The sequence below is a fragment of the Psittacula echo genome (assembly GCF_963264785.1).
Source record: "Psittacula echo genome assembly, chromosome: 3".
Classification (NCBI taxonomy): domain Eukaryota; kingdom Metazoa; phylum Chordata; class Aves; order Psittaciformes; family Psittacidae; genus Psittacula; species Psittacula echo.
This window is the reverse complement of record NC_137736.1, coordinates 105,239,220-105,262,297: the sequence shown is the minus strand read 5'-3', so window position 1 is coordinate 105,262,297 and position 23,078 is coordinate 105,239,220. Positions and strand designations below refer to the sequence as shown.

At 36.0% G+C, this 23,078-nt stretch overlaps 1 protein-coding gene across 2 annotated transcripts in view; it reads left to right on the top strand.

Moving 5' to 3' along the window:
- Positions 1 to 23,078, top strand: part of FRY (FRY microtubule binding protein) — a gene marked incomplete at both ends in the record, with an annotated part of 167,064 nt that overhangs the window by 71,162 nt on the left and 72,824 nt on the right. For both annotated transcript variants that reach the window (XM_080614000.1, XM_080614001.1), the window contains 12 exons: positions 1,693 to 1,864; positions 3,548 to 3,680; positions 7,089 to 7,196; positions 11,472 to 11,727; positions 12,826 to 13,008; positions 13,900 to 13,986; positions 15,706 to 15,965; positions 16,278 to 16,467; positions 17,227 to 17,351; positions 17,544 to 17,601; positions 20,830 to 20,921; positions 21,115 to 21,287. In XM_080614000.1, coding sequence (XP_080470126.1) covers positions 1,693 to 1,864; positions 3,548 to 3,680; positions 7,089 to 7,196; positions 11,472 to 11,727; positions 12,826 to 13,008; positions 13,900 to 13,986; positions 15,706 to 15,965; positions 16,278 to 16,467; positions 17,227 to 17,351; positions 17,544 to 17,601; positions 20,830 to 20,921; positions 21,115 to 21,287 — 1,837 coding nt within the window. The remainder of the gene's footprint in view (positions 1 to 1,692; positions 1,865 to 3,547; positions 3,681 to 7,088; positions 7,197 to 11,471; positions 11,728 to 12,825; positions 13,009 to 13,899; positions 13,987 to 15,705; positions 15,966 to 16,277; positions 16,468 to 17,226; positions 17,352 to 17,543; positions 17,602 to 20,829; positions 20,922 to 21,114; positions 21,288 to 23,078) is intronic.

The window sequence follows — 23,078 nt, the reverse complement described above, 5'->3', positions numbered from 1 at the left end:
GTTTTCAGGCCAAATCTTGAACTTGATTTATTGGTAAAATACATTTGTGAACTTTAATCTGTAAAATGTCATATTGTTTATGGCTATCTTCTGTTTCCTCAGTGAGTATTATTAAATGTGAAGTACTGCAAATGTCTGAAAGAAAAAGAAAACTATTGATCACAGTGTCTCCTTATCACTCTGCTTTTGTTATATGCAATGACTTAAAGTATTTTAATATAAAAATGAATTTTATGTAAAATTTTCAATGTTTTTTAAAACAGTTTTGCTGAAAAAGAGTATATGATTCAAGGAGAATTGAAGATGACAAAAACCCCCAAGCCTCTAAGGAAGTTTTAGCACTCTGTCCAGTAAAGCTCCACTAGCGTTAGTGTCATGAGTCAGCTTCCTAGTGCTTTCCTTAGAGAAGACAATCAGATATTTGAAAAAGGTTTTCAGAAATCAAAATAAAAATAAGTGATAAAATAATGAAAAATTATCTTGAAAATAATGTATTTGCTTATAATTTTGAAAATATTTTCATTTGAAAATCAGGAATAAACATTTGAAAAATAAAAAACATTTATGATAATCTCATAGAATATGTCTGTATTAATCTTGCAGTATTAAACAGCCATATCTATTCACTAAGTTGTTAAAATAGAATGAGTTACCTTACAAAAATTGTATTCGATACAAGCAATATTTGGAAAAGTATATTAAGCTTTTTACTATCAAAAGCAGCAGAAGTGAAAGGCCAGCTTTACTTTGAGCACAGCTTTCATATGTCTTCATCAGAGTGAATAAAAATGAAACAGAATCCTTGAGCAGGCAGGCCCCGCTATGTTTTGAGTCAGTCACCTGCAGTATTGACTGAGGAATGTCCTGCAAAGGACATTGTGTATTAGCATTGCATGAAGGCAAGCTTGTAGTGAATGGACATAGGCCTTAGCTTCCTGATAAAACAACATCTGAAATGTTAGTGTTTCTCAACAGCAATGTAAGTCTGACAACAACGAAATAATAGGGTCACTTTTTGATGTATGTAGGCTTTAGCATTCTACAAAAAAAACCCAACCCTATAATCTATGTAAATGCGCCTCTTGGAGATTGTCAGTAGGACAGTCTCTGAATAAATTCCTGGGAAATTGAAAACATTCTGATCTTTCATTCATTGTAATGCAAAGCCTGCAAGTTTTCCTCTGGTGAATTCCCAAAAGGCATTCAGGTCACTTAGCCTCATCTTCCTGATGTTTTCACATCGCAGTTTTGGCACTGACCATTATGCTAGACTTTTCACTCAGTATGGTCAGCCCTGGGGCTTTTTGATACAGTTACTGATCTTTCTTTATAATGGACCATGTAGGACATTTGTGTTTAACTGAAGGTCCAGTTAAGATGCATTACTAAACTCCAGATCATATTCATGTGTTTTATCCTGAAGATAAAATAACGTTCTACTCAAAGTACTTTGGGTACTTGCAAGTACTTGAGAGGGGAGAGCATATGTACTCATAGTGCAGATATGAATTCATTCTTTATTTCATAGACTTTTTTCTTTTTTTTCTGAAATATATCAATCTAGTCAATGTAGCGGAGATACAGGAGAAAAATGCTGGCAGGTGTGTAACTCAGAATTTCAAAATGATTGAAGAATATGAGTAGAATATGATTATTTTATTATGATACTCATTCATCTTCTGAACTTTCCAGAGAATGAATATTGGTCTGAGAGCTTTCTTGGTAATTGCTGATAGCTTGCAGCAAAAAGACGGTGAACCTCCAATGCCAGTGACTGGAGCTGTCCTTCCGTCTGGAAACACTCTCAGAGTGAAGAAGACGTATTTGAGCAAAACTCTTACAGAGGAGGAAGCTAAAATGATAGGTCAGTAAGAGAACGGACAATATAGAAGCTTGGATAAGAATGAATGTGAAAAAGTCTTCAGTACCTGAGCAGAATAATTTACTATTGTTTAGTATTCAATTGATATATTTATTGTAAACATTTACTTTATTGTGCTTTGTAATGAAATGTATGGTTTAGTTTGACAAATACTGCTTTTTTAATTGTTTCAGGAAAAGTTGTGCTTTGCAAGTGGTAGCAACCCTTTGTTCTAGAGGGAGGTTTAAGTACACAGGTAGAGAATTAGCTTCTTTCAATGCTGAATAGCTGTGTTTATTCATGCATATCCATCTTATTAGAAACAGTGCCTGTGCTCAGAAAACGTACCAGCCTTGAAAACCAGCAAAGATTTCTTTGATATCCTCATTTTAATTGCACTATCTCATACAAACTGAAGCTCCCAACGTGGCAGAAACTTTTAACTGTAAAATAGAGCTGAACTGAAAGGCCTAAGTTAAAAGTCCATTACATTGGGGCTTCCTTTGTAGTTGATGTAGGGAGAGAATCCTGGATTGCAGGAGAAAAGCTCCTTTATCATGCCCTGAATGTCCCAGCTTTTGCTGGCAAAAAGGAAGATTTGGCTACTCATCTTAGCACTTCATTAGGTCCTCAGACTTCCATGAAAGAAACAAAGCCTGCATGTCTCTACACCAGTGACAAACACCTGTGTTGTACTGTTGCTATGTCATTGTAGTAATATCAAAATATATAAAAAAATAATCAACCTAAGACCCACTGCTGTTGAAATGTTCCACAGACGTGGTATTTAGTGCTGTCACTAGTTTAGTTCATTTTGATTGTTCCTCATGAATTTGATAATAAAGGTTTGAAGTATTGAATTCTTACATTTTATTAGCTATTTCTTCACTATTTTATGATACAACATTCTAGTTTCCATGTATAACATGTAAGATTAAGATAGGTAATTCCTGTGTTTTCTTTTGCCTTCTACACTGTCATTCAACTTTTGATCATAATAGATCTGGAAATTGATGTAAGCTTACATTGTCTTTATCAAACAGGAAAATGGTTGACTAGAGAAGAGATGACTGAAAATATATTGCTCAGAGTTAATACATAAATTTTCATTATCAAAATTAAAATTTTAACCTTTCATGAATATAGCGAAAGAGTTAAGTTTTATTTTTTAAAGGATTTGTTGTCCATCAGCTGCTGTAAAGCTGTATGGCTGATATCATTTTTCACATAAAACATCATGCCAGTAATTTCCGTACCAAATTAGTTTTAGGAGAGCTCATTAAGATTCCTTTTTTCTCTTTGCCTGTAGTTTTTAAACCTCGCTACTGGATCAGAACTTTTACTTCTGCCATAGAAAGTCACACAATACATTGTATAACTTCACCAACTGTGTGGCTTCATTTGACTATGTAGGGACATATTTTGACTAGGTATTTTTTAACTTCTTCTCCAGGAAAAATATGTGTATCTGTATATCACTTGGGTTATTTTTACATACAATAGCACTCTTTCTGGAGAGGGCAACATATTCTGTCTCTGAATGAAGTTATCATTATTAATGGAATATGCTATCTCATGAGGAAAACATTTTTTCTTAATTTACGCAGAACAGCATGAGTAACAGCTTTTTCAAAATATGCATATCTATAAATAGTCCGAATTATAAAAAAATGCATATTGTTGCAGGTATGTCATTATATTATTCTCAAGTAAGAAAAGCCGTGGACAACATACTCAGACACCTTGACAAGGAAGTCGGTCGCTGCATGATGCTAACCAACATACAGATGCTTAACAAAGAACCTGAAGACATGATTACGTGAGTGCTTAAGAACAGTAAATCCCATTAAATATTGAGATGTAATTTCAGAACTTTTTATATATTTCTGACTATTGTGAGTCATCAGAACAATAGACAAGAAAGGGGAAGATTTAGCTTAGTGTATACTTTGAATAAGTGTTTATGGCAAGTTGATTGTACTTGCAGTGTTTGGAATTGAACTGATGCTCTCGATGTGTCCAAAGTCGTGTGAATCCCATGAATGTTTAGATGGTAGAAGTTGAAAGCCCAAAGTGGAAAACCTGTCAGCCTATGCTCAAAACACTGTTTCAGGGTATATTTGCATGACTGAACTTAAAAATAAAGTCAACAAATTCTGTAAATCACTATTAACAATAATCTGTCAAAATTTCCATTCGTACCTGTAATCAAAATCAAATCTTAATTAAAAAACCAAGTCATGTCATATTAAGAGTCTTGGATTTAAGCAATACCCCACCAAAGAGAATAAAGCCAGTACATCTCAAGCAGTGTTGGACTGCAGCATTTTACACTCTCATCCAAAATTATTAATAAAGGAAGTTTTCTGGAGAGAGTTCTAGTGAGGTGGACATCTAGTGGACCTTAGAGACACTGAGACATCATTTTACACATGCAGAGCACAGATAGTAGAAAGCCCAGCTATAAGGAGACCTTGGATATCTTTCATGTTATAGAGGGTTGGACATGGTAGTTATGCCAGAAGAGAAGAAAAAACTGGCAGAAAAGTTCAAGGTGTAGTTCAAAGTATGATGAAAAGGAAATTGGTCTCTTTGATAATGGTTTTCTTTTTCATATAGTGTCAAAAAAAGAAAAAAAAAGACAACTTGCTGAAAGTACTGTGAGTAGTAAATAGACTGCAGTGCCTATCCAAATTCAACTACTTTTTACAGCTGATACAAAAATAAAAATCAGAGGGAAATAGCTAGGAAATTAATAGTCATAACATTTTAAAGTATAGAGATTCTGGAATTTTCTTTGTCAGTGTTAGAGATGCTTCTGTATTTAATGACTGATCCTTTAAGCATTTATTGTTGAAATAGATGCCACTCTGTAGTGTCTTACTGAAATCCTAACTAAGGAGCATCCTTGCATCCTCCACTGGGATCTGCATTTCAATACTGGTTATAATTACTTTCTAATATAGTCAGAGTAGGGCATCCGTTTTTCTAACATGCAAACCTGTTCTTGCAAGTACTTGAAAGATTTTTGTTGACAATATGTAACAAAAATCTGCTGGTATGAAAATACAAGCTTGCAGGTGAGAACAGCTGTCGGTATGTTCATCCAGAGGTCATCCTGTTGGATCCTGAGTTGGCCAGAGATGACTGCAGAACCCTGTGAGGATCCCTGTTGCCAGGCACTTCACATGCTTACACTGGTAGCTCAGATAAATTGGGAACTTGAGCCTCAGATCTGGATCTTCTGCTAGTCTTCTGAGCAGCTGATAACCTACAAAACACCCACAGATTTTATATTTATAAACAATTACTTCATTTTCCTTCGGAAGAGTTTCCTCATGGACTATTATTTTACATGTCTCCATTTTAAGGGCACAATTTACCCTCACTGTGGACTGATAATAAGGAAACTCTGCAAAGCTCACTTGCCATTTCAAGTCAGCAAGGAAGACTCATTGGTTTGCCTGCCAATAGAATTCTCAACAACACTTTACTATTTACAACTATAAAAATATAGTATTTTGCACTAGTTATTAATTGGACTAGTTTTTTGTGTTAGCAATAATAGTTCGAAGGGATTTGTTTATAACCAAATTCTTGGATTAAATGTTGTATTTTACTCTTTTTTCAGTCAGTTGCTGGCTTTCTTTCAATTTCTGTCTGCTAGGATACAGATGCCGTGGACAGAGATAGCTGGTTATGAAAATTGTTTCCCTTCATTGTACAATTTAAGTCAGCAGGTTAAAATCATATCATCATTTCATTAATGTACCAAGCTGAAATAGAGTGTTAAGAGAAAGAACAGTATTCACCACAAAATTTACTTTAATCTTTTAAATAAGTAAGCTTAATGTCAGTTTATGCCTTTTCTACACCCACTGTTTCAGTGAATGTTCAGTGTTACTCCATGAATCTTATTTTAGACTTGTGAGATGATACTGCATTCATGCTTTCTCTGTGACTGAATACAGAAGTAAGGTATCCAAATGCAATGTCCTCTGTCGAGTGGAGAGGCAGAGTAATGTAGTAAGCAGGGCATTGCACTGTGGTGCAGGAAAACTAGGTTAGCTTTGTGTTTTGTCACTGAAATTCAGTGTGGTATTAAGTAGTTTACAATGCTTATCAGTGTGTCTCTTCCTCCTCATTCTTTTCTGGTTTGGTCAGAGTCATATTAAAGCAGGAGCAGCCTTTCTCTGCATGTTTACAGTAGGGTCCCTAAATAGGACCTTGCTGTTTTGATCCCTTTAAAGCATATCACAGGCTAATAATTAATGATATTGTGGGAAAGACTGTACAGTTTAAAATGCTGTTATGCTTTGGTTATTTACTCTATACTCAATCATCAAATAATAGATCATTGAGTTAAAAATGAGCAAATAGAAAAATCACAAACATTTTGAGGTCTGTCTAAAGAATTTTTTAATCTGCATTCTTACAAAAAAAAAAAAAAAAAAAAAAAAAAAAACTGGAAAGAAGTCAGAAAAGAACTGCATCTCTTGTGAAAATAATCAGCAGCTGAAATTTGAACTACTTTTAGAAGACTTAAGGACTCTCAACCTAGATTTTTGGTTCATGCTGAACTTTAGATTCAACCACTTTCCCAGGCTGCTAGGGAGCAATTGAGCCATTCCACAGACTACAGCTGCCTTGGGACTACTAAAACATGTTTGAGCTGATAATGTTTCCTAAAGTGCTGCCATCTCAGGCAGGGACAGACAGAAACTCTTTTGCCATAACTACCTGTAAATTATGCTTCTTTTTCAGTCTAATAATGTGTGGTGTGCGATTCCCACAGATCTTTGTCATTTTGAGGGCCTTGTTATTTAGGCTTCTTACATATCTGCTATTTGCTTTATACAACTGGTGTAATACAGCTGCATTGTGATGGTGAACACCCCAACTCATTCCCTCATCTGAAGCTTGTATCATGCAAATGCTTGAGCTTGATGAAGGAATCCTCCTACATTATAACTCCATCTTGATATATCTGCCAGTATCTCTCTGAAAGAATTACTCAGTAATAGATGTCAACATCAAAACCATTCATTCAATGGAAACATTTATTCATGTTTCCTTGTTCCATTTATAATGTCTAGATTTCTGTTCTGATGTTCATAGTAGGCCTTTGGCTCTCCATTATGTCCAGCCCTTTTCTGAAATACCATAGGTGGATCATTTGACACAATTACTTATTAAGCTTAGTGAAAATTCTGGTTTATTTTTTCAGAGGTGAAAGAAAGCCCAAAATTGATCTCTTCAGAACATGTGTTGCTGCTATTCCTCGACTGCTTCCTGATGGAATGTCAAAACTTGAGTTGATTGACTTGCTGGCAAGGTAAACTGTTCAAACATTAGATGACTGCTAAGTGAGAACAGAATGAAAAACTGAGCTGCAAAATATATAACTGTTTCTTAGACAATCATATGCTTATAAAAAGTAATATGCTATTAATGAATAAGACAGAAAAGTCCTCACATCTTTTTACAGTCATTGTGTTTATATTATAGGCTCTTCATTTTATAAGAGAGTAGATAAATCATCCAGAACTCTTTTCCATCAGTATGTAAATTACATGATATTCACTATTGTTCATGATATTCACCATTTTTTTAACCTTTCATGATATTCACCTTTTTTTAACCATCACAGCATTCTGCTTAACAGGAGAGAACATCTTTTCTGTCTAGTGGAAAAACATTGAGATAGTTGTTTACTTTTGATTTATGATTCTCATGTATCTGCTTGGTAAAATAGAATATGCTACGTGTTGTATCTTTCAAACAAAAAAGTTTTTAATGTATAATAATTTAAATTTTATTTTTAATATTATTATACATAAAGGATAAGTTTAAGTGTCATACCCTCCCTGCTTGGGGTCCATTGAATTTATCTAGATCAACTATTTCACAAAACAAGATAGTCTACTACACAAGACTGCTAAAACAGTTTTCAGGACATCAAATTATTGACTTACTGCAGATAATGGCGACAGGTACTGGTCAGTGGAGAAAAGTCTGTTACATTTGAGTTGTAGTATCAAGTCAAAGATTACAGCATGTCTTATGTATGTCAGTGGATTATGGTAGTAAATTGAGCCAGAAGGCCCTTGCAGCATATTGCTCAGAGGTAGCTGTGACAAAGCAATCTTTGCCACTCCATTCTTGCTTCTGAAACATCTGTGAGGAATTACAGATGTGGTAGCCAGAGGGTTACATTCAAAAGCATTTTTTGCTGCTCTGTCACTAGCTCTTTAGTGATGAAAAAACAGTGAAACAATTTATTCTGCTAGTAGTAAAAAGTACAAACAGCCAAACAAGCCGTAACTGCAGTCAGCAGTAGGTGTGATGTGGCGTGTGGCCATCTTGATTTCCTTGTGTTTTCATCCTCTGCTGTAAATCACTTGTGGATTGTTTTAAATCATTACATTATCAAATTATAAAGATATCATATTAAATAGTTACATCAGTTCTGCTTGAGGGAAATTAAAAAGAACATGTTTACCTTTAATCCACCATTTTAACTAGCTTTCTGTCCTTAGTAATGGCTTTAACTGCTGTTAGAAAGCACATATCCATTCTGGTCACTGCTTTTCAAACACAGAAGATTATCCAGGTCAGACCTGTCACTACTCAGAAAAATGTTTGGAGACCAATGCGGACTTCCTCATAAATTAGTGCTTCCCTCCTTAAATCTCACAACTGTCAATATAATCACTTGTCTATATTCTGTCATCAAACTTCATGCAGAAAAGGTCAATTGTGATTCCTCAGCCACAATCAGTTTGCAAGCATTTCTTGGGTAATTTCCATGCTGGGACAATGCAAGCAGTAGGTCTGCTGACTTATCTGGTTCTGTCTGTGAGAAGTGAGATATCAAGAGGAGCTGAGGACAGCATCTCTAGAGCAACTTTGAAAGCAATTACATGCTCAGCCTTTCTCCAACAAGGGGACCTTTGGGAAGCTGTTTTCGTTTCCCACGTGTACTTGTGATACAGCATCTTTGACACATTAATACTGTTGTAAATAAGATTCTCAAATATAAGCAAGGGAAACACAATTTATGTAAAAGTAAATGAATGCATCGTAGGTTGTAAAAGAGTGAACAGATAGTTAACGGTTCAGGAGACTTATAGCAAGGTGTTGAAATACTGGGTAGGATCTCAGTACTGCAGAGCAGGATCACAGACTGAACAGACACAAACCAATGATGTTCCTAAGGCGAACCTTGCTCACATATTTAAATAGGAATAAGTCTAAAATACTTTTGAAAAAGTTCTTCTGGTCTAATCAGTATCAAGGATGCCTGATTTGGAGAGCAGTGTCCAAGCTGGTGCATTGTGCTTGAAGAAGAGACTGGCCAGACAATAAGTGAAAGGAAGATCAATGGCTTGAAAGAGTTAGGTCTATTTAGTCTGGGACAGTGTGGACTGAAAACACTCTACAAAAATATAGCTCCAGGGAATAAACTGCTCAAGGAATTTATACCTGACCTAATCCTAACGTAAGTCTCCACACTACCCCAGCACCAGGGCTGCTTCTACATTCTCTATACCATCCCATGTTTATTTGGGTCCAGACTGACTACTACCCCCAGTTAGGAAAAAGTAGTCCCAGGAGGTAAGTCTTTGCTGTTCTAGAAAACACTGCATTGCAATACTATGTGTTTTCTGGGTCAGAGACTAGAATCAATACAAGGATAAAAAACTCTGACGAGGTGAGGTTTCAGTTCCTCCCTGGTTCTGAATAGAACCTGAAAAGCTGTTTGGCCAGGGATTTGTGGGGGACTGTGTTGTTGGATTAAATATTTTCTTTTCACTAAGGATAAAATAGCATCTTTGTGTTAATGGGTTCTTTTGTTCACAGTTTGGTTTGAATTTTTCATCCTAACAACAGATGTATCTCTTGGTGGTTTCCAGGACTCTAACTCAGGAGCTAGACCCTCTTCCAGGACAGCTGTATTCAAATTATAAGCGCTAAAGCAGATGTCAAGTATATACTGTACCTTTTACCCTTTCACTGCCCACTGAAATCATTCATTACAAATTCCCAAGTAGGTCTTAAATTTAACTGACTTAAAATGCAAACTAACATTTACTTGCTTCCTCAAGCTGCCTGTCATGCAGTGGTAATACATAGATGCATTCTTATGCTCAATTTGAATTTCATCTCATTTGATAATGTCATTGCACAGTAATTTGGACTTAGAGCCGTATCTTTTTTGTTTCCTCTTTTCTGTTATTACTTTGTGTCATTGTGGCAGTCATTTAATGGATGACTTAATCATAGTCTCAGGGGTTTTGCTTGTTTTTCTGGTTTTGGCATTCCAAATAGAGACCAAAATGGTCTTTTCTTAGCACAACGAAATACTACGTTTCCAAATTTGTATAGAAAGTCGTATGGTTATTAAACCGTAGCAGTTATTTTTGAAGTCATATTCACCAGGGGTGAAGTTTCATGGCAGTTGCTTTCCTTGGACTTAAATGAAATGCCCCCTGCCTCCCAATTAGGCAGCTATAATGAACCAAATTTGTTATGAGCTGCATCTCATCAGATACTTCCAACGGAATGGAATTTGGTTCCACTCCATCTGGCTGTTTTGAGTTTTTTTCTCTGAGCTTTCTCTCAGTTCCTTTATAATATGTCCTCATTTTCAACTCTGTAGATTAAATGTAGATAAAATACTTTGAAAATGAGTTCTAACACACTACAGAAAATTACAGTCTCATGGGTAATTAAAACAAAATACATCATAAATGCAATGAACCAAAAATTGCAGAACACACGGATCTGAATTTACTTTATTCTGCCAAGCTACCAACACAGAAGTGGTTTGATAATTTTTGTGTCAAAAGAAAGTATAATGAATTTTTGTGTTGAAAACTTCAACACGATGCAAATACGAAAGGAAATATAATTTGAAAATGGGATCTAAAATTGCACCATCATTCAGAAGGATTTTGGGAGTGTCTAATGTGTTTTTAAATGTATGGAAATGTATGGAAAGTCCTGAGGCTGTTTTTACCCTTTCCCTATCCTTAGTTGTTTAAAACATAAAGCAGTTTTTTAATTCAAATTCTTATTTTTATTTCTTTTGAATATTTTATTTCAATAATTGTGATTTGCTTCTTGGCTAAAGACTAGTTTTAACTCTTAGGCAGGTGAAGTGTTCTGATTCTTTTACTTTTATATTGAAAGTAAGCAAATAAATACATAAATTATGAAATCATATATTAACCTGCAAGCCTTTTGCTATTATAACTACATAGAAGCTATTTAATAAATAAGTAAATCAAAAGTATACTTTGTTTGGGGAGATGGCAGAGCTGCCAAATTTATGCATTTCAATGATACCATCTTTTAGGAATGGAACAGAGACTTCTTTTGGACCCATGAAGATGTTCAGGCAGTGTTGTATCAAGAATTGCAGTGAAAAAAAACAGGTTAAGGATGTTAATTTTGGCCAGAAATAATGAAACCATGGTAGCATTGCTGAAATTTACATAGTCATTGGGAATTTTCCATTGCTGTTAAGTTACGGAGAAACATATGTTCCTTTCCACAAAAAGCACTCCTTCGATTTTTATTACCTGACATTTACTTTAACTTACAGGCTGTCTATCCATATGGATGATGAACTCCGACACATTGCACAGAATTCTCTTCAGGGTTTACTTGTTGACTTTGTTGACTGGCGGGAGGATGTACTCTTTGGTTTTACTAATTTTCTGCTACGTGAAGTGAATGATATGCATCATACCCTTCTTGATACTTCACTGAAGTTGCTGCTACAGTTGCTTACACAATGGAAGCTTGTAATACATACGCCAGGAAAAACTTCTGAACAGGCAAAAACCAGATCTGCGGAGGTATGAAATCGAGACATCTGTGTCCTAACATTTACACTAATTGAAGGCAGAAATTATGTTCCTTGGTATTGCTGTGGTTTATGTATTTTGTATTTACTCACCTGAGAAGAATTCATTATGTCTAATTTTTTAAGGTACATACTTCAGATGTCTTTTGAGGACAGCCACGTCCTTGTGTAACACAGCAGATGTTACTGTTGTTGAGCAACATGAGAGAATGCATGTCAAACTGAAATATGCACATCAACAAAAGCAGATAAAATGAAATATGTGTATGTAGATGTGGCAGAAGGACATGTTCCCAGGACTGAAACTGATTAATAATGCTAGTGGGAATGCTGAGAGGAGTGAAGTGGATCTTCCCTTCCTGTAGCCGTTTCATTTATTTGATTCAAAAACATCAAAGAATCTGATAGTTTCTACAGCCTGCTGTGTCCATGTGTTACAAACATTCCTGGGAACTGAACAGCTTTGCTCCTGCTCCTCCCATCTGCAGTGTCCCACAGATATTTTCATTATGAGAGATGATTTTCAGGCTTCTCAATCTCCTAACCCAGTCACATTGGAAATGTTGTTGTTTGGGCAAGCATGAAGTATGCTTTATATCACAGAGGAGTATTAATTAATGTAATAGTAGTATTACAAAAACTGTAGAAAAGATAAATACTCACATGCTTTTCAGTAAATATTGTATACTTTACTGGTGAGGGTCAGATTATAGAGGCCACCTTCCAAAGGTGTTGACTGCTACAGGATCAAAGAAGGACCTATGGGCCTATTATCTGGAGTAGAAAAAGTGTGAACACTGTCTGACTTAGCTGTGCATTTTTATAGTGGAGGATGGAACAAAGCAGGTAATTGAATTGCAAAGTAAAGGGAGGGCAAAAGGACTATACTCATGTATTGGTTTTGTAGAACAAGGTAACTTAAGCAACAAAATTTGATTATTTGAGGGAATGCTGTAAATCCCCTACTTTAGCATTTACATGGCTTCTGCATTTTATTTCTTTATATTGTCCTAGTTAAATAGAATATTTCTTGAAGACAGGGTTTTCAAACATCATCACTCCATTTTTTCCCCCTTGCACTGTTCTGCAGTTGATACCAAATGGATCCAGCCACAGGATACAATCTGAAAGAAGCCCCTATTCTAATGTGCTACATGCAGTTGAAGGATTTGCACTGGTTCTGCTGTGTAGCTTCCAGGTCGCTACACGTAAACTAGCTGTTTTAATCCTCAGAGAGATCCGTGCTTTATTCCTGGCCCTTGGCCAGACAGAGGTATGATTTTCCTTTTCTGGAACTTTGAATTAAAATTCTCTAAAGGTAAAGCTCGAAACTGCTGTTACATTTGCTTTTAACATAATAATTGCAGTGCAGCAAGTATGCACATAGTTTATAAAAAAACATTTGTTCTGAGCTTACCATTTCTATTTGCCTTAACACTGCAAACCTTTCTGTATACTGAACAATGTCACATTAATAACATGTTCCCTGTAAAGAATTTGAAGAGAAACATATACAGCAACTTAATATTTCCTCTTGGCATGATGTGAATGTAAAAGACACTGTAAAACCTGTTTTCTACTGCATGGATCGTTTTTGTATTGTCAGGATTATAAACTTGTATTGGAAATGAAACTCATTCCTGTAGCATACTGTTTTGTAAAAAAACCACAGCATCAGACATGTTTAAGATTATTCATGTACATTTTTCTTGTATGATAAAGACCTCTAAGTCTTCTTTATGGATATAGAAATGCAAAGAGTCATGTTGTGTGTTGGCGATCACAGTTCAGTGAGCCATCTAAATGCCTAAGAACACAAATATGTGTCTTCATGGCAAAAGAATGCTTTAATAAACAGTAAGCTAATTTTTCAGTCTTTTGATACCAGCTATCCAGAGTCATTTGGGATTTTCTGATATGTGCTTTTGTTTGGTAAGCAGTGAGCTATAGCCACAAATTAACTTTATTTCAAACCACAGCGTGGATTTGGTTCTGAGATTCATATAACAAAGACAAAATGCACCCATCATTACCAATGATTTTTTTCAGCCATTTTAAATTAATGTTAAAATTTTTAGGTCATTCTGTTTCATGTATCAGAAAAATAAGAAGGGAAATAATTTGGTCAGGAGAGAGATTAACTTATGTTATCTGTGTTATGCAGGATGATGACAGGCCCATGATTGATGTCATGGACCAGCTGAGTTCTTCTATTCTTGAAAGTTTAATTCATGTGGCTGTTTCAGATTCAGTAAGTATTACTTTACTCTTACTGCTACTGTTTACATAGCATGTGGACATAACAAATATCAGACATGAAAGACTAAAAATAAAGCTTCTAGAAATCAAAGAAATCATACAGCTTTAAGACTCCAGCTATCTACGTGAGAGCTCCAAGGCTCCACAATGTCCCAGACAATCTGTTTCATGAAAATGATCATACTGTACTACATATAAAAAAAATATTATAACTGAATTTATAATCAAAGCTACCTAGAGTTTGGACATGTGAACTGCATCCAAAAGAACCACTAAAAAATTCTTACTGCCACCACTATTTAAAACTTGGGGTGCTTGGAAGTCACTCACTGCTGTCATCTGTTCCAGAAGGGAATAAGCTTTAGCTCCCTCGCATGCTCAGAAGTGGGCCTGCCTGCAAACCTAAGCCTAAGCTCTAGAGTAAGTCACAGCTGGGGTGAATATCTCACTCTTTCGTGGGTCTGGTGAAGCAGAGAGGCAGTAAGCATTTTGAATAAAGAAGTATCATCAGAGACCCTGATACATAGGGCAACTTCTTTTGCATACTATTTTAGAGATCAGTGCCCTTGTCCAGAGAGCAGAAACTATCAGTTTGGGGCAGTTTTCAGCCTGATTAAGTTTAAAGCAACAATCAGTCCTTGCCGCATGAGTGCTCTTTCCAGGAGTAGGAAGGACACATGGAACTGGTGGTGAAGTCAGGCCACTGTACAGCTGAAAACAATAAAGTTGAGGGATCAGAAACTGAGCAAGTAAGAGAAAATCTGGCTCTGCAACCCAGGAATTAGAAAATTCATCTGAAATAGCAAAACCTGGGTTTGTTACAGTTTCTGTAGGTGAAGGTTTGGATTTTGTGCTTTAATTCTATGCATTAATAATATAGCAAAGCAAATGTGTTGTCTGTGTACCTGATTTCTGATAAGTACAGCAGGTAGTGGTAATTTAATGATTACTTCATAACAGTGGATGCAGGATGCAGACTACTATTACTTTCTATTTGAGGTCTCATAAGTGAATAATAAGGAATGCAAAAATACATGTGTTTTAAGTTTTCATTTCACAGTTGTTTTCTTAGGACAAAATTTAAATTACAGTAGAGAAATGGTTTGTTGACAAAAGAACTGTACTTATCACTGAACATAGCAGGATTTTAAGTGGATTAAAACTGCTTAACAGCCTGCTTTAGCCTCTTAATTCCCTATAAACATATTCAAACACCCTGACGAATTCTGAAGAATAGTTATTAATAGCATTGGCATTTCTTATACTGTCATAGCATGTAGGTGCCTTAATCATGGACTAAGGCTCCATCCGGCTGTTCGGACAATGAACATAAGGGCAGTCTATTTCATGCTGCAGCATCATGCAAGAGACAATGGCTGGGTGGTGGCAGCAAGTAGAATGGAAAGTAACAGACTATATTCATCTATTGGTCATCATAATCATTAGTTACTGTAGAAAGTTATTGTGCCTATAACAGTAAATAGGAGTTACAAGGAAGAACCAGAGGGGAAATAATGTGGCAGTTCTTATCACTATTTGTAAAAAGCTTCTCCTGAGTGAAAGGGCAATGAGATGGGAAGCATAAAAGTGTTGGTCTAAAAAATCCAGCAGAAGTTGGCCATGGAGCTTGAAAATATAGGCAAGGACTGAGGGGGAACATGGCAGGATATAAATGACTGTAACTTTGTTTTTTTGTCTTCTCTCTTCATAGACAACAATCCCATTAACGCACAGCGTGGATTTGCAGTGGCTGGTGGAGTGGAATGCTGTCCTAGTAAATAGCCATTATGATGTGAAAAGTCCTTCGCATGTCTGGATATTTGCACAGTCTGTAAAAGACCCGTGGGTTCTCTGCCTCTTCAGTTTTCTTAGGCAGGAGAATTTACCAAAACATTGTCCTACAGCTCTCAGTTATGCGTGGCCATACGCTTTCACAAGGCTACAGTTGATAATGCCTCTTGTGGATCCAAAGTAAGTGGCAGTCTGCATTTAATTTTCATTTTGATGGGTTGGGTGATTTTAATACAAGCTTTTTTTAGTCTCATATTTCAGTATCAGTTCATAAATCCTGCAAGGTACTACCCAGATATTCAGTTTTAAGTTTCATATTTGCAACTTGTAAGGCGGAAAACTCCAGTTTTCTGCCTGCATTGATTTTTCCCATGTTGAATTGCAGCTGGTGGATATGTAGCATGTTTTATTCCCTTTTAAAATATTTTAAAATACTCTTTAATTAAGACCGGAGAACGATTTTAATAATTTTAATTTCTTTTTAAATTCTAGTATTCCTGTTAATGCAAAGAAAACAAGTACAGCAACCAGTGGAGACAACTATGTTACATTGTGGAGAAACTACCTTATTCTCTGTTTTGGAGTAGCAAAGCCCAGTATTATGAGTCCAGGACACTTGCGTGCTTCAACACCAGAGATCATGGCTACAACTCCTGATGGAACATTGAACTATGATAATAAGGTAATGCATCCTGTTTCAAACAAGTTACTCATTTAGGAGAGTTCTAAACTGCATCTGCATGCAAAATCTTACCCTGTTGAAGTATTTCAGTTAGGGAAATTTTTTAATATACACAAACTGCTTAAGGCACATAATTGGCCACTAAAATATCTGATTACCTGTATTGACATTATGTGCCAACAAATATTGGCAAAAGCCGTGGCATTTTCGAAATACTACCTTTTTTTTTGCATTCGGTGATGTATATTCAAAATAGAGAAGTCCTGGGCATACATACTGAAGTTAACTTTTGTTGATCATCCGCTTTCTTTCCTTGTAGAGCTCTCCAATCTGTGAATTTGTAACATTATTGAGCAATAAAGCAGATTTCTGAATAAACATTTTATGCCTGTCAGACATGAGGGAATAATTATATGAAATACAGTTTCAAGTAGTAGCAACCTGAGAGGAGCAATAGTTCCACATATGCAATGACTGGAATATTTTAATGAAATAAGTTAAGTAAATTACAATCATCTGAATGAAAACTAAGAGATTTCCCAGATTTATTTATTTGTTATGCTTTATTGAGATGATTGTGATGTAGCTAGACTGGTATATTGATATCCATAATAGTAAAATAATTTCAGCACAATTTTGAAATACATATTGATTCTTGGACAATGGGTTGTGGGGTTTTTTTTTGTTTAAAATAGATGTATTTAATTAATATTGATAATTCTGACAATTAAATGTCAATAATTTCTCAATATATTTTAGGCTATTGGAACTCCATCTGTTGGAGTCTTACTAAAGCAGCTAGTGCCTTTGATGAGACTTGAAAGCATAGAAATAACAGAATCACTTGTATTAGGATTTGGAAGAACAAATTCCCTTGTTTTCAGGTACTTCCCCACTTACCATATTCTCAGTCACTTGCCTCTAATCCTAATGTGTTATTTTGTATGTAATTTAAATATGCTTAAATTTTTATTTGTACTTTACACATATGGGTTTATGTATTGAGTAAAATATTGATGTTTTCCAAAGGACACTAGATTTTGTCTACAAAGATTATTTTATTTTTTTTTATTTAGGGAATTAGTAGAAGAACTTCACCCACTAATGAAAGAAGCCCTAGAAAGAAGACCAGAGGTTAGTTGGAGAAATTAAATGTAATAGCTTGTTTAAACTGAAAAAAATGATTTAAAAGTAGTAATTCTGTCTCTTTAGAATACAAAGTTACTCTTTTGTACTAAGTAACAAGTTAAGCTCTGTGTGCAACAAGAATTTTATTGTGTATAAGGACATAAAATAATTCCATTAAAACCTAGTGTAATTTAAAGTCTATCAGTGATACAAAATGTACAGTATAGAAATCCATTCTGAGGAAAAAAAATTTTTTTAAATATGGAACTTCCTTATATGGAACTCGAATCTATTGGAAATCCACTTTCAATATCTGGAAAAATTACCTTGCAGCACAGCAGGGCTGCAGGCGCATTTCACACCAGTGTTCAGATGTGCTTTTTATTTGCAGGGTAACCAAGGTCATCTATTTCAACTTCAACTGACTACATTTTTTCATGCTAAATACAATAGGTTAACTGACAAATTCATCAGTATTTTCACCCTCATTGTAGTACTCTCTTTTGTCATAATAAAAAGTGGTGCTAGATGGGATCTCAACAGATCATCCAGTTGGTCCAAGGAAGGATGAACTAGTCTTCTGTCATTTCTGACAGACCTTGTCTTAAACACCTCTGGTGATATGATCTATAGCCTCCAGTAAACAGTTTAGTTACAGGATGTGTCGATGCATTTAAATGGGAAAGCCATAGAGCGTGCTTGGACCCAAGTTGCCCTTCTGCTCAGTTTTCCCTCCCTGGCTCAGTTTTGGACCATTCCAGCTGGCTCCAAGACAGAAATCTGAGATGGCTCTGGAAGTAGCTCACTCCCAGAAGCAAGCCCAGAAGGCACCGAGCCACCATACAGTCTTCCAAACTACCTCAGCTGCTTTTGTTCTGGTATGCTTCCCCTCATCCTCTACGTATCTCCCTGTGTGCAGCAGCCTATGGGCCAAGTTGCTGCAACACAACCCTCAGGTCAGAGCAGGCAGTTTGTGATAAGAAAACAGGCAGTCACAATGCCTTGGGCCAGGAAAGCATTGCATAAATCCTGTTAGGCAGCGTGGACAAAGCCAGCCTTCTTAAGATCTTCTGGAGCAGTGAATATGAGGCAGCCTGTGTTACTTGCCTTTAGGGCCAAAGACAGTCCCTGTCTCTTGTTTACTAATGTAGACACAGGCATTGTGTCCATGCAGCCGAGAAGTCTGCACAGTTGCATGCAGAAAGCGATGTTGTTGATTTAAGACTCTACCCAGGCTTGTTTACCTGGTTTTCAAGCAGTTTCAAACTGTGTGTTCACAGCAGTTTCAATAAGGTATCATCATGGTAACCTGGTGCGCTGTCCCCATCTGCCAAGTCTTTGGTACAGAAGGCATGTGGAGAATGGTGATCAAGAAGTTAAATCATAAATAGGTGAACATAGACTCTCAGCAAAACAAAAATTAAGTCACTTGGTGGGTGCTTCACTCAAGTTTTATGTGGACAATTCTTAATAGTTCTGGCAAACATTCACTACCATTTCCACTCTGTGTTGCTTACACTCTGTGTAACACCTCAGTTCACTTGTGTGCCTTCCATCCCTGTGAAAGTCATTGATATAAATGAAGATCACTTGTTTTGATATTGGGCAGAAGTGAATTAATACACATTAGCACAGCTCCTTGCCTCTGCATTTCTCCCTTTGCACCATTGAAGACAACTTAGACTTGAAAGGCCTTTTCTGGAGATACACATTTCCATTCTACCCTCAGGAAAGTAATCAAGAGAATGCAGAGGTTTACAGTATGCTGTAAGAGCAAATTTAGCACATGGAAATGTTAGTAGAGCAATACGGGAACAAGAAACTGCAATTTTAATTTCTGGCTTCCTCCTGATACGAAGAAACTGGGCCACCTGCCTGCAAGCAGCACCACCAGTAGACCCGGGAGTGACTATATGGGTCATGTAGCTCTAGAGAGCATGGTAGGCCTCCACGTCAGAAGGCAGCTATCCAACACATCAGAAATAACATCCTTGAACTACATATGCTATGACTAGAAAGAGGATTACCAGCACAGCCAAGAACTGCAGGGGTAAACCAAAATTGACATTACGCAAGGTCTGTCATGTGGGCACTGACACAGAGCTTGCCAGATGGCCTCTAACACCATTCCAGGAGGCAGCTGTGCTTGTTGAATACTGTTACAATAAAAATGCCTTTTTCTCTGCATGTGCTTCCTGGAACCTTTAAGGTGTAAAGGGAGAAAAACAGGGCTCTGAATAGGACAAATCAAATGGGATCATGAGTTGAATAAAAGCTTTGGCTACGATGCTGCAGGCTGCCAGTTCTGGGTCAGAATACCAGGGAAAGTATCATTTTCTTCTCACAGACGTCTACCAGCCATAGGCACAGCCAGAGTACTAGATGAGATAAGCCTTTGATCTGACTCAGTACTGCCATTCTTACTTTCTGAAAAGGAAAATCTGGGATTTCTCTGAGCTTTTCTTGTTCTGACAGCAAATTAAGTGCAATAACAGCTTTTTGACCTTCTCACGTTTGTTTTGGCTTAGTGGAGATGCAGGATACAAATAAGTCAATTTAGCCATTCAGCAAAGAGCAAGCCTTGTTGCATCCACAGCAAAATAGAGGACAGAAAGGGCAGATTTCTAGAAGACAATGAGATATAATGAAATGGTTGACAGTGCAGTGCTATTCTATGGGAGGAGTATGGTAACTGTGTGTACAACCACTACAGTCAACACATCCAGGAGTGTACTAGAGCAGTGTCTGCTAGGAGATAACTTGAATGTAGCTGCAGTATCACCAAGTTCAAGAATGGCTAATCTAAAATATTTTCCTGGGGTCTGAATAATTGTTCTGTGCTTTACGATGCTTCTGGCACCCAAACTAGATGGTGTTAAGCTAACATGAATGTCTCTGCTACTTGACGATAGCATGGGTTTTAGCAGAGGAACCTTGAATATTAATTATTTTATATACAATATTTCATTATTTCATTTCCACATTTTCAATGAGGACTAAGGTAGCTGTTTGAGAATAGTTACAAAGACAATAATTTGGGAATATTTATTTCCATGTCAATGTATAAGCACAGTGTTATGATGAAATATCCAAAAGCAGTCAAGTTATTTCGTGAAGAAAATACTTGAGCTGGAATTCTTAAATCTCACTACTGGACTGACATTTTTGAGGTTACTGGTTTTTTATGTTTACACTTCTACATATGAAAAAATGGTTGTTCTTTTAAATTCGAAGAACAAGAAACGTCGAGAACGCCGAGATCTACTAAGACTACAGTTACTGAGAATTTTTGAACTGCTTGCTGATGCCGGTGTTATAAGTGACAGGTAGGACTATCACTCATCATAAATAGTGATCTTTAGATGAAACAATTTTCAGTGTTTGCAACACTGGGTTTATGTCAGTATGTTCTTTGAAGAATTGTGTAATTAATGGGGAGATTTTTATGCATTTCTTAAAAAAGCTGTAGTATAACTATATTGCTGCTTTATATTAATGTACAACTTTCCTTTGTGCTAGCACAAACGGAGCCTTAGAAAGAGATACATTAGCCCTTGGAGCCTTGTTCTTAGAGTATGTTGATCTGACTCGCATGCTTCTGGAAGCAGAAAATGATAAAGAAGTTGAAATCCTTAAGGATATGAGAGCTCATTTCAGTGCAATGATTGCCAACTTGATTCAGTGTGTTCCAGGTATGCTGCTAAATTATCTCAACTTACTATAAAATTGTATTTAATATATATAAGTAATTTTTTATTTCTTTCTTTTCCCTGCGCTTTTTTCACTGGTTGTGAATTGTTATATGACGAATGTAAAGGGGAATGTGGACAAAAATGTGTTCAAAAGTGTAAAAAGAGTCATAAAAACCAGTAAAGCTTGCTGAAGCTCATAATGTTCATATACAAGAATCACCTCTTTAGAAGGTGGGCAAAGAAATTTTCTGTGACCTCTAGGGTCTCCAGATTTCTTTGACATAAGGCCTTATTTTCTTCCCTTTGACTTTATTGCCAGACTCTTCATAAACTCAGGCCTTGAAGGATGTAGGTAGGTGCAGAAAATGTGCAATATTCAATATAGTGAAAAACTTGCCCAAGGCATTGTGACTATATCCCATGTTATCTCACTCCGGTTTTATAGCAAAGATTTCTCCAACTCATTTCATGCTTTTTATTTATTGCAAGATCACTTCAGAAATGTAACATAATTCCATTAGCAAAAAATAAAAAATAAAGTCTGCTTTAAAGGCCTTCATGTAAGTGCTGGAAGATAAGTTCTGGAGCTTACTCAGTCTATGTAAATCTACTATCTCCAGATCATTTATGACAGAACATAGCAGCATTTGTAGCAACAAATACAAAGGAATTCAAAAGAGGAAAAGTAAGGGAATAAACAATGTACAAATGCTTTCATGTAGGTTTCCAATGTGCAAATTTTGTCAAAGTTGCTTTCTGCTCCAAGATACATAAAAATTATATAACAGTTGAACAAAATAAGAAAAACAGGGCATGCTATTCTCATTTAAGACAGTAAAAAAAAAAAAATCCTTTGAACTAAGTTAGCATTAAGTTCTTAGTTGCTGATATCAAACAAAATACTGAATTTCTTTTGTTTATTTCTCTTCTAAATGATGAACATTAACAATACAGAGTTTTTCTAGTAGTTACTTTGCCCTATTTGCAAACACCTTCCTCTTTGCAATCATTCTCATGTTATACCAGGTGTATGACCAAATGACTGCATGTTGTATGCATTTTCTACAATGAAACAGCCATGTTTTCAGAGAATACAATAATAAATCATTTATTTCAATAATTCACAGATGTATTTTTTGCTAACAAGACAGCTTTAAAATATATCAATAACTAACAAAGCCATAACATTTAACTCCTAGCAAATATTTATCATGTCAACATCTATCATCCTTAGCCACTGCTCATATTGATTTGAATTAGTATTGTCTAGTTAGACTTTGTTGGCTTCCAGCACAGTTCCTAGGTGAAAAATAACTGGCCAGTAGCAGTTTGCCAGTCTCTTTAATAAATGTAGTACCCCCTCTGCCATCATGTTTTGCTTAGGGGAATTAAAATGATTGTTTAAAAGACTTCTCTTTTTTTACTCCACATGGTTAAGAATTCATAGATGTTTTTCATTTGCTCGCTTAATTTAGCTGTTCAGAAAATATACCACATCTCTGTCATAAACAAAAGGCACTAAGTTTTTTTTTATTTTCTTGTCGCTACCTATAATTGTGTTGGAATAAGACATACGTATTTTTTGAGCTTGCATTTAAAGGATTGGAAAAACAAGTAAATATTTGTCAATAAAGGAATGCAAGAGGCAGAGAAAAGCCTGATCCTATAATTACTTTCCTGCATGGAAAGGTCAGACATACATGTTTGTAGAACTACACATTAATTCAGAACTGAAGGTTCTTCGAAATAAGATGCATCTTAATTAACTTCATTACATTTTTTAATGGAGCT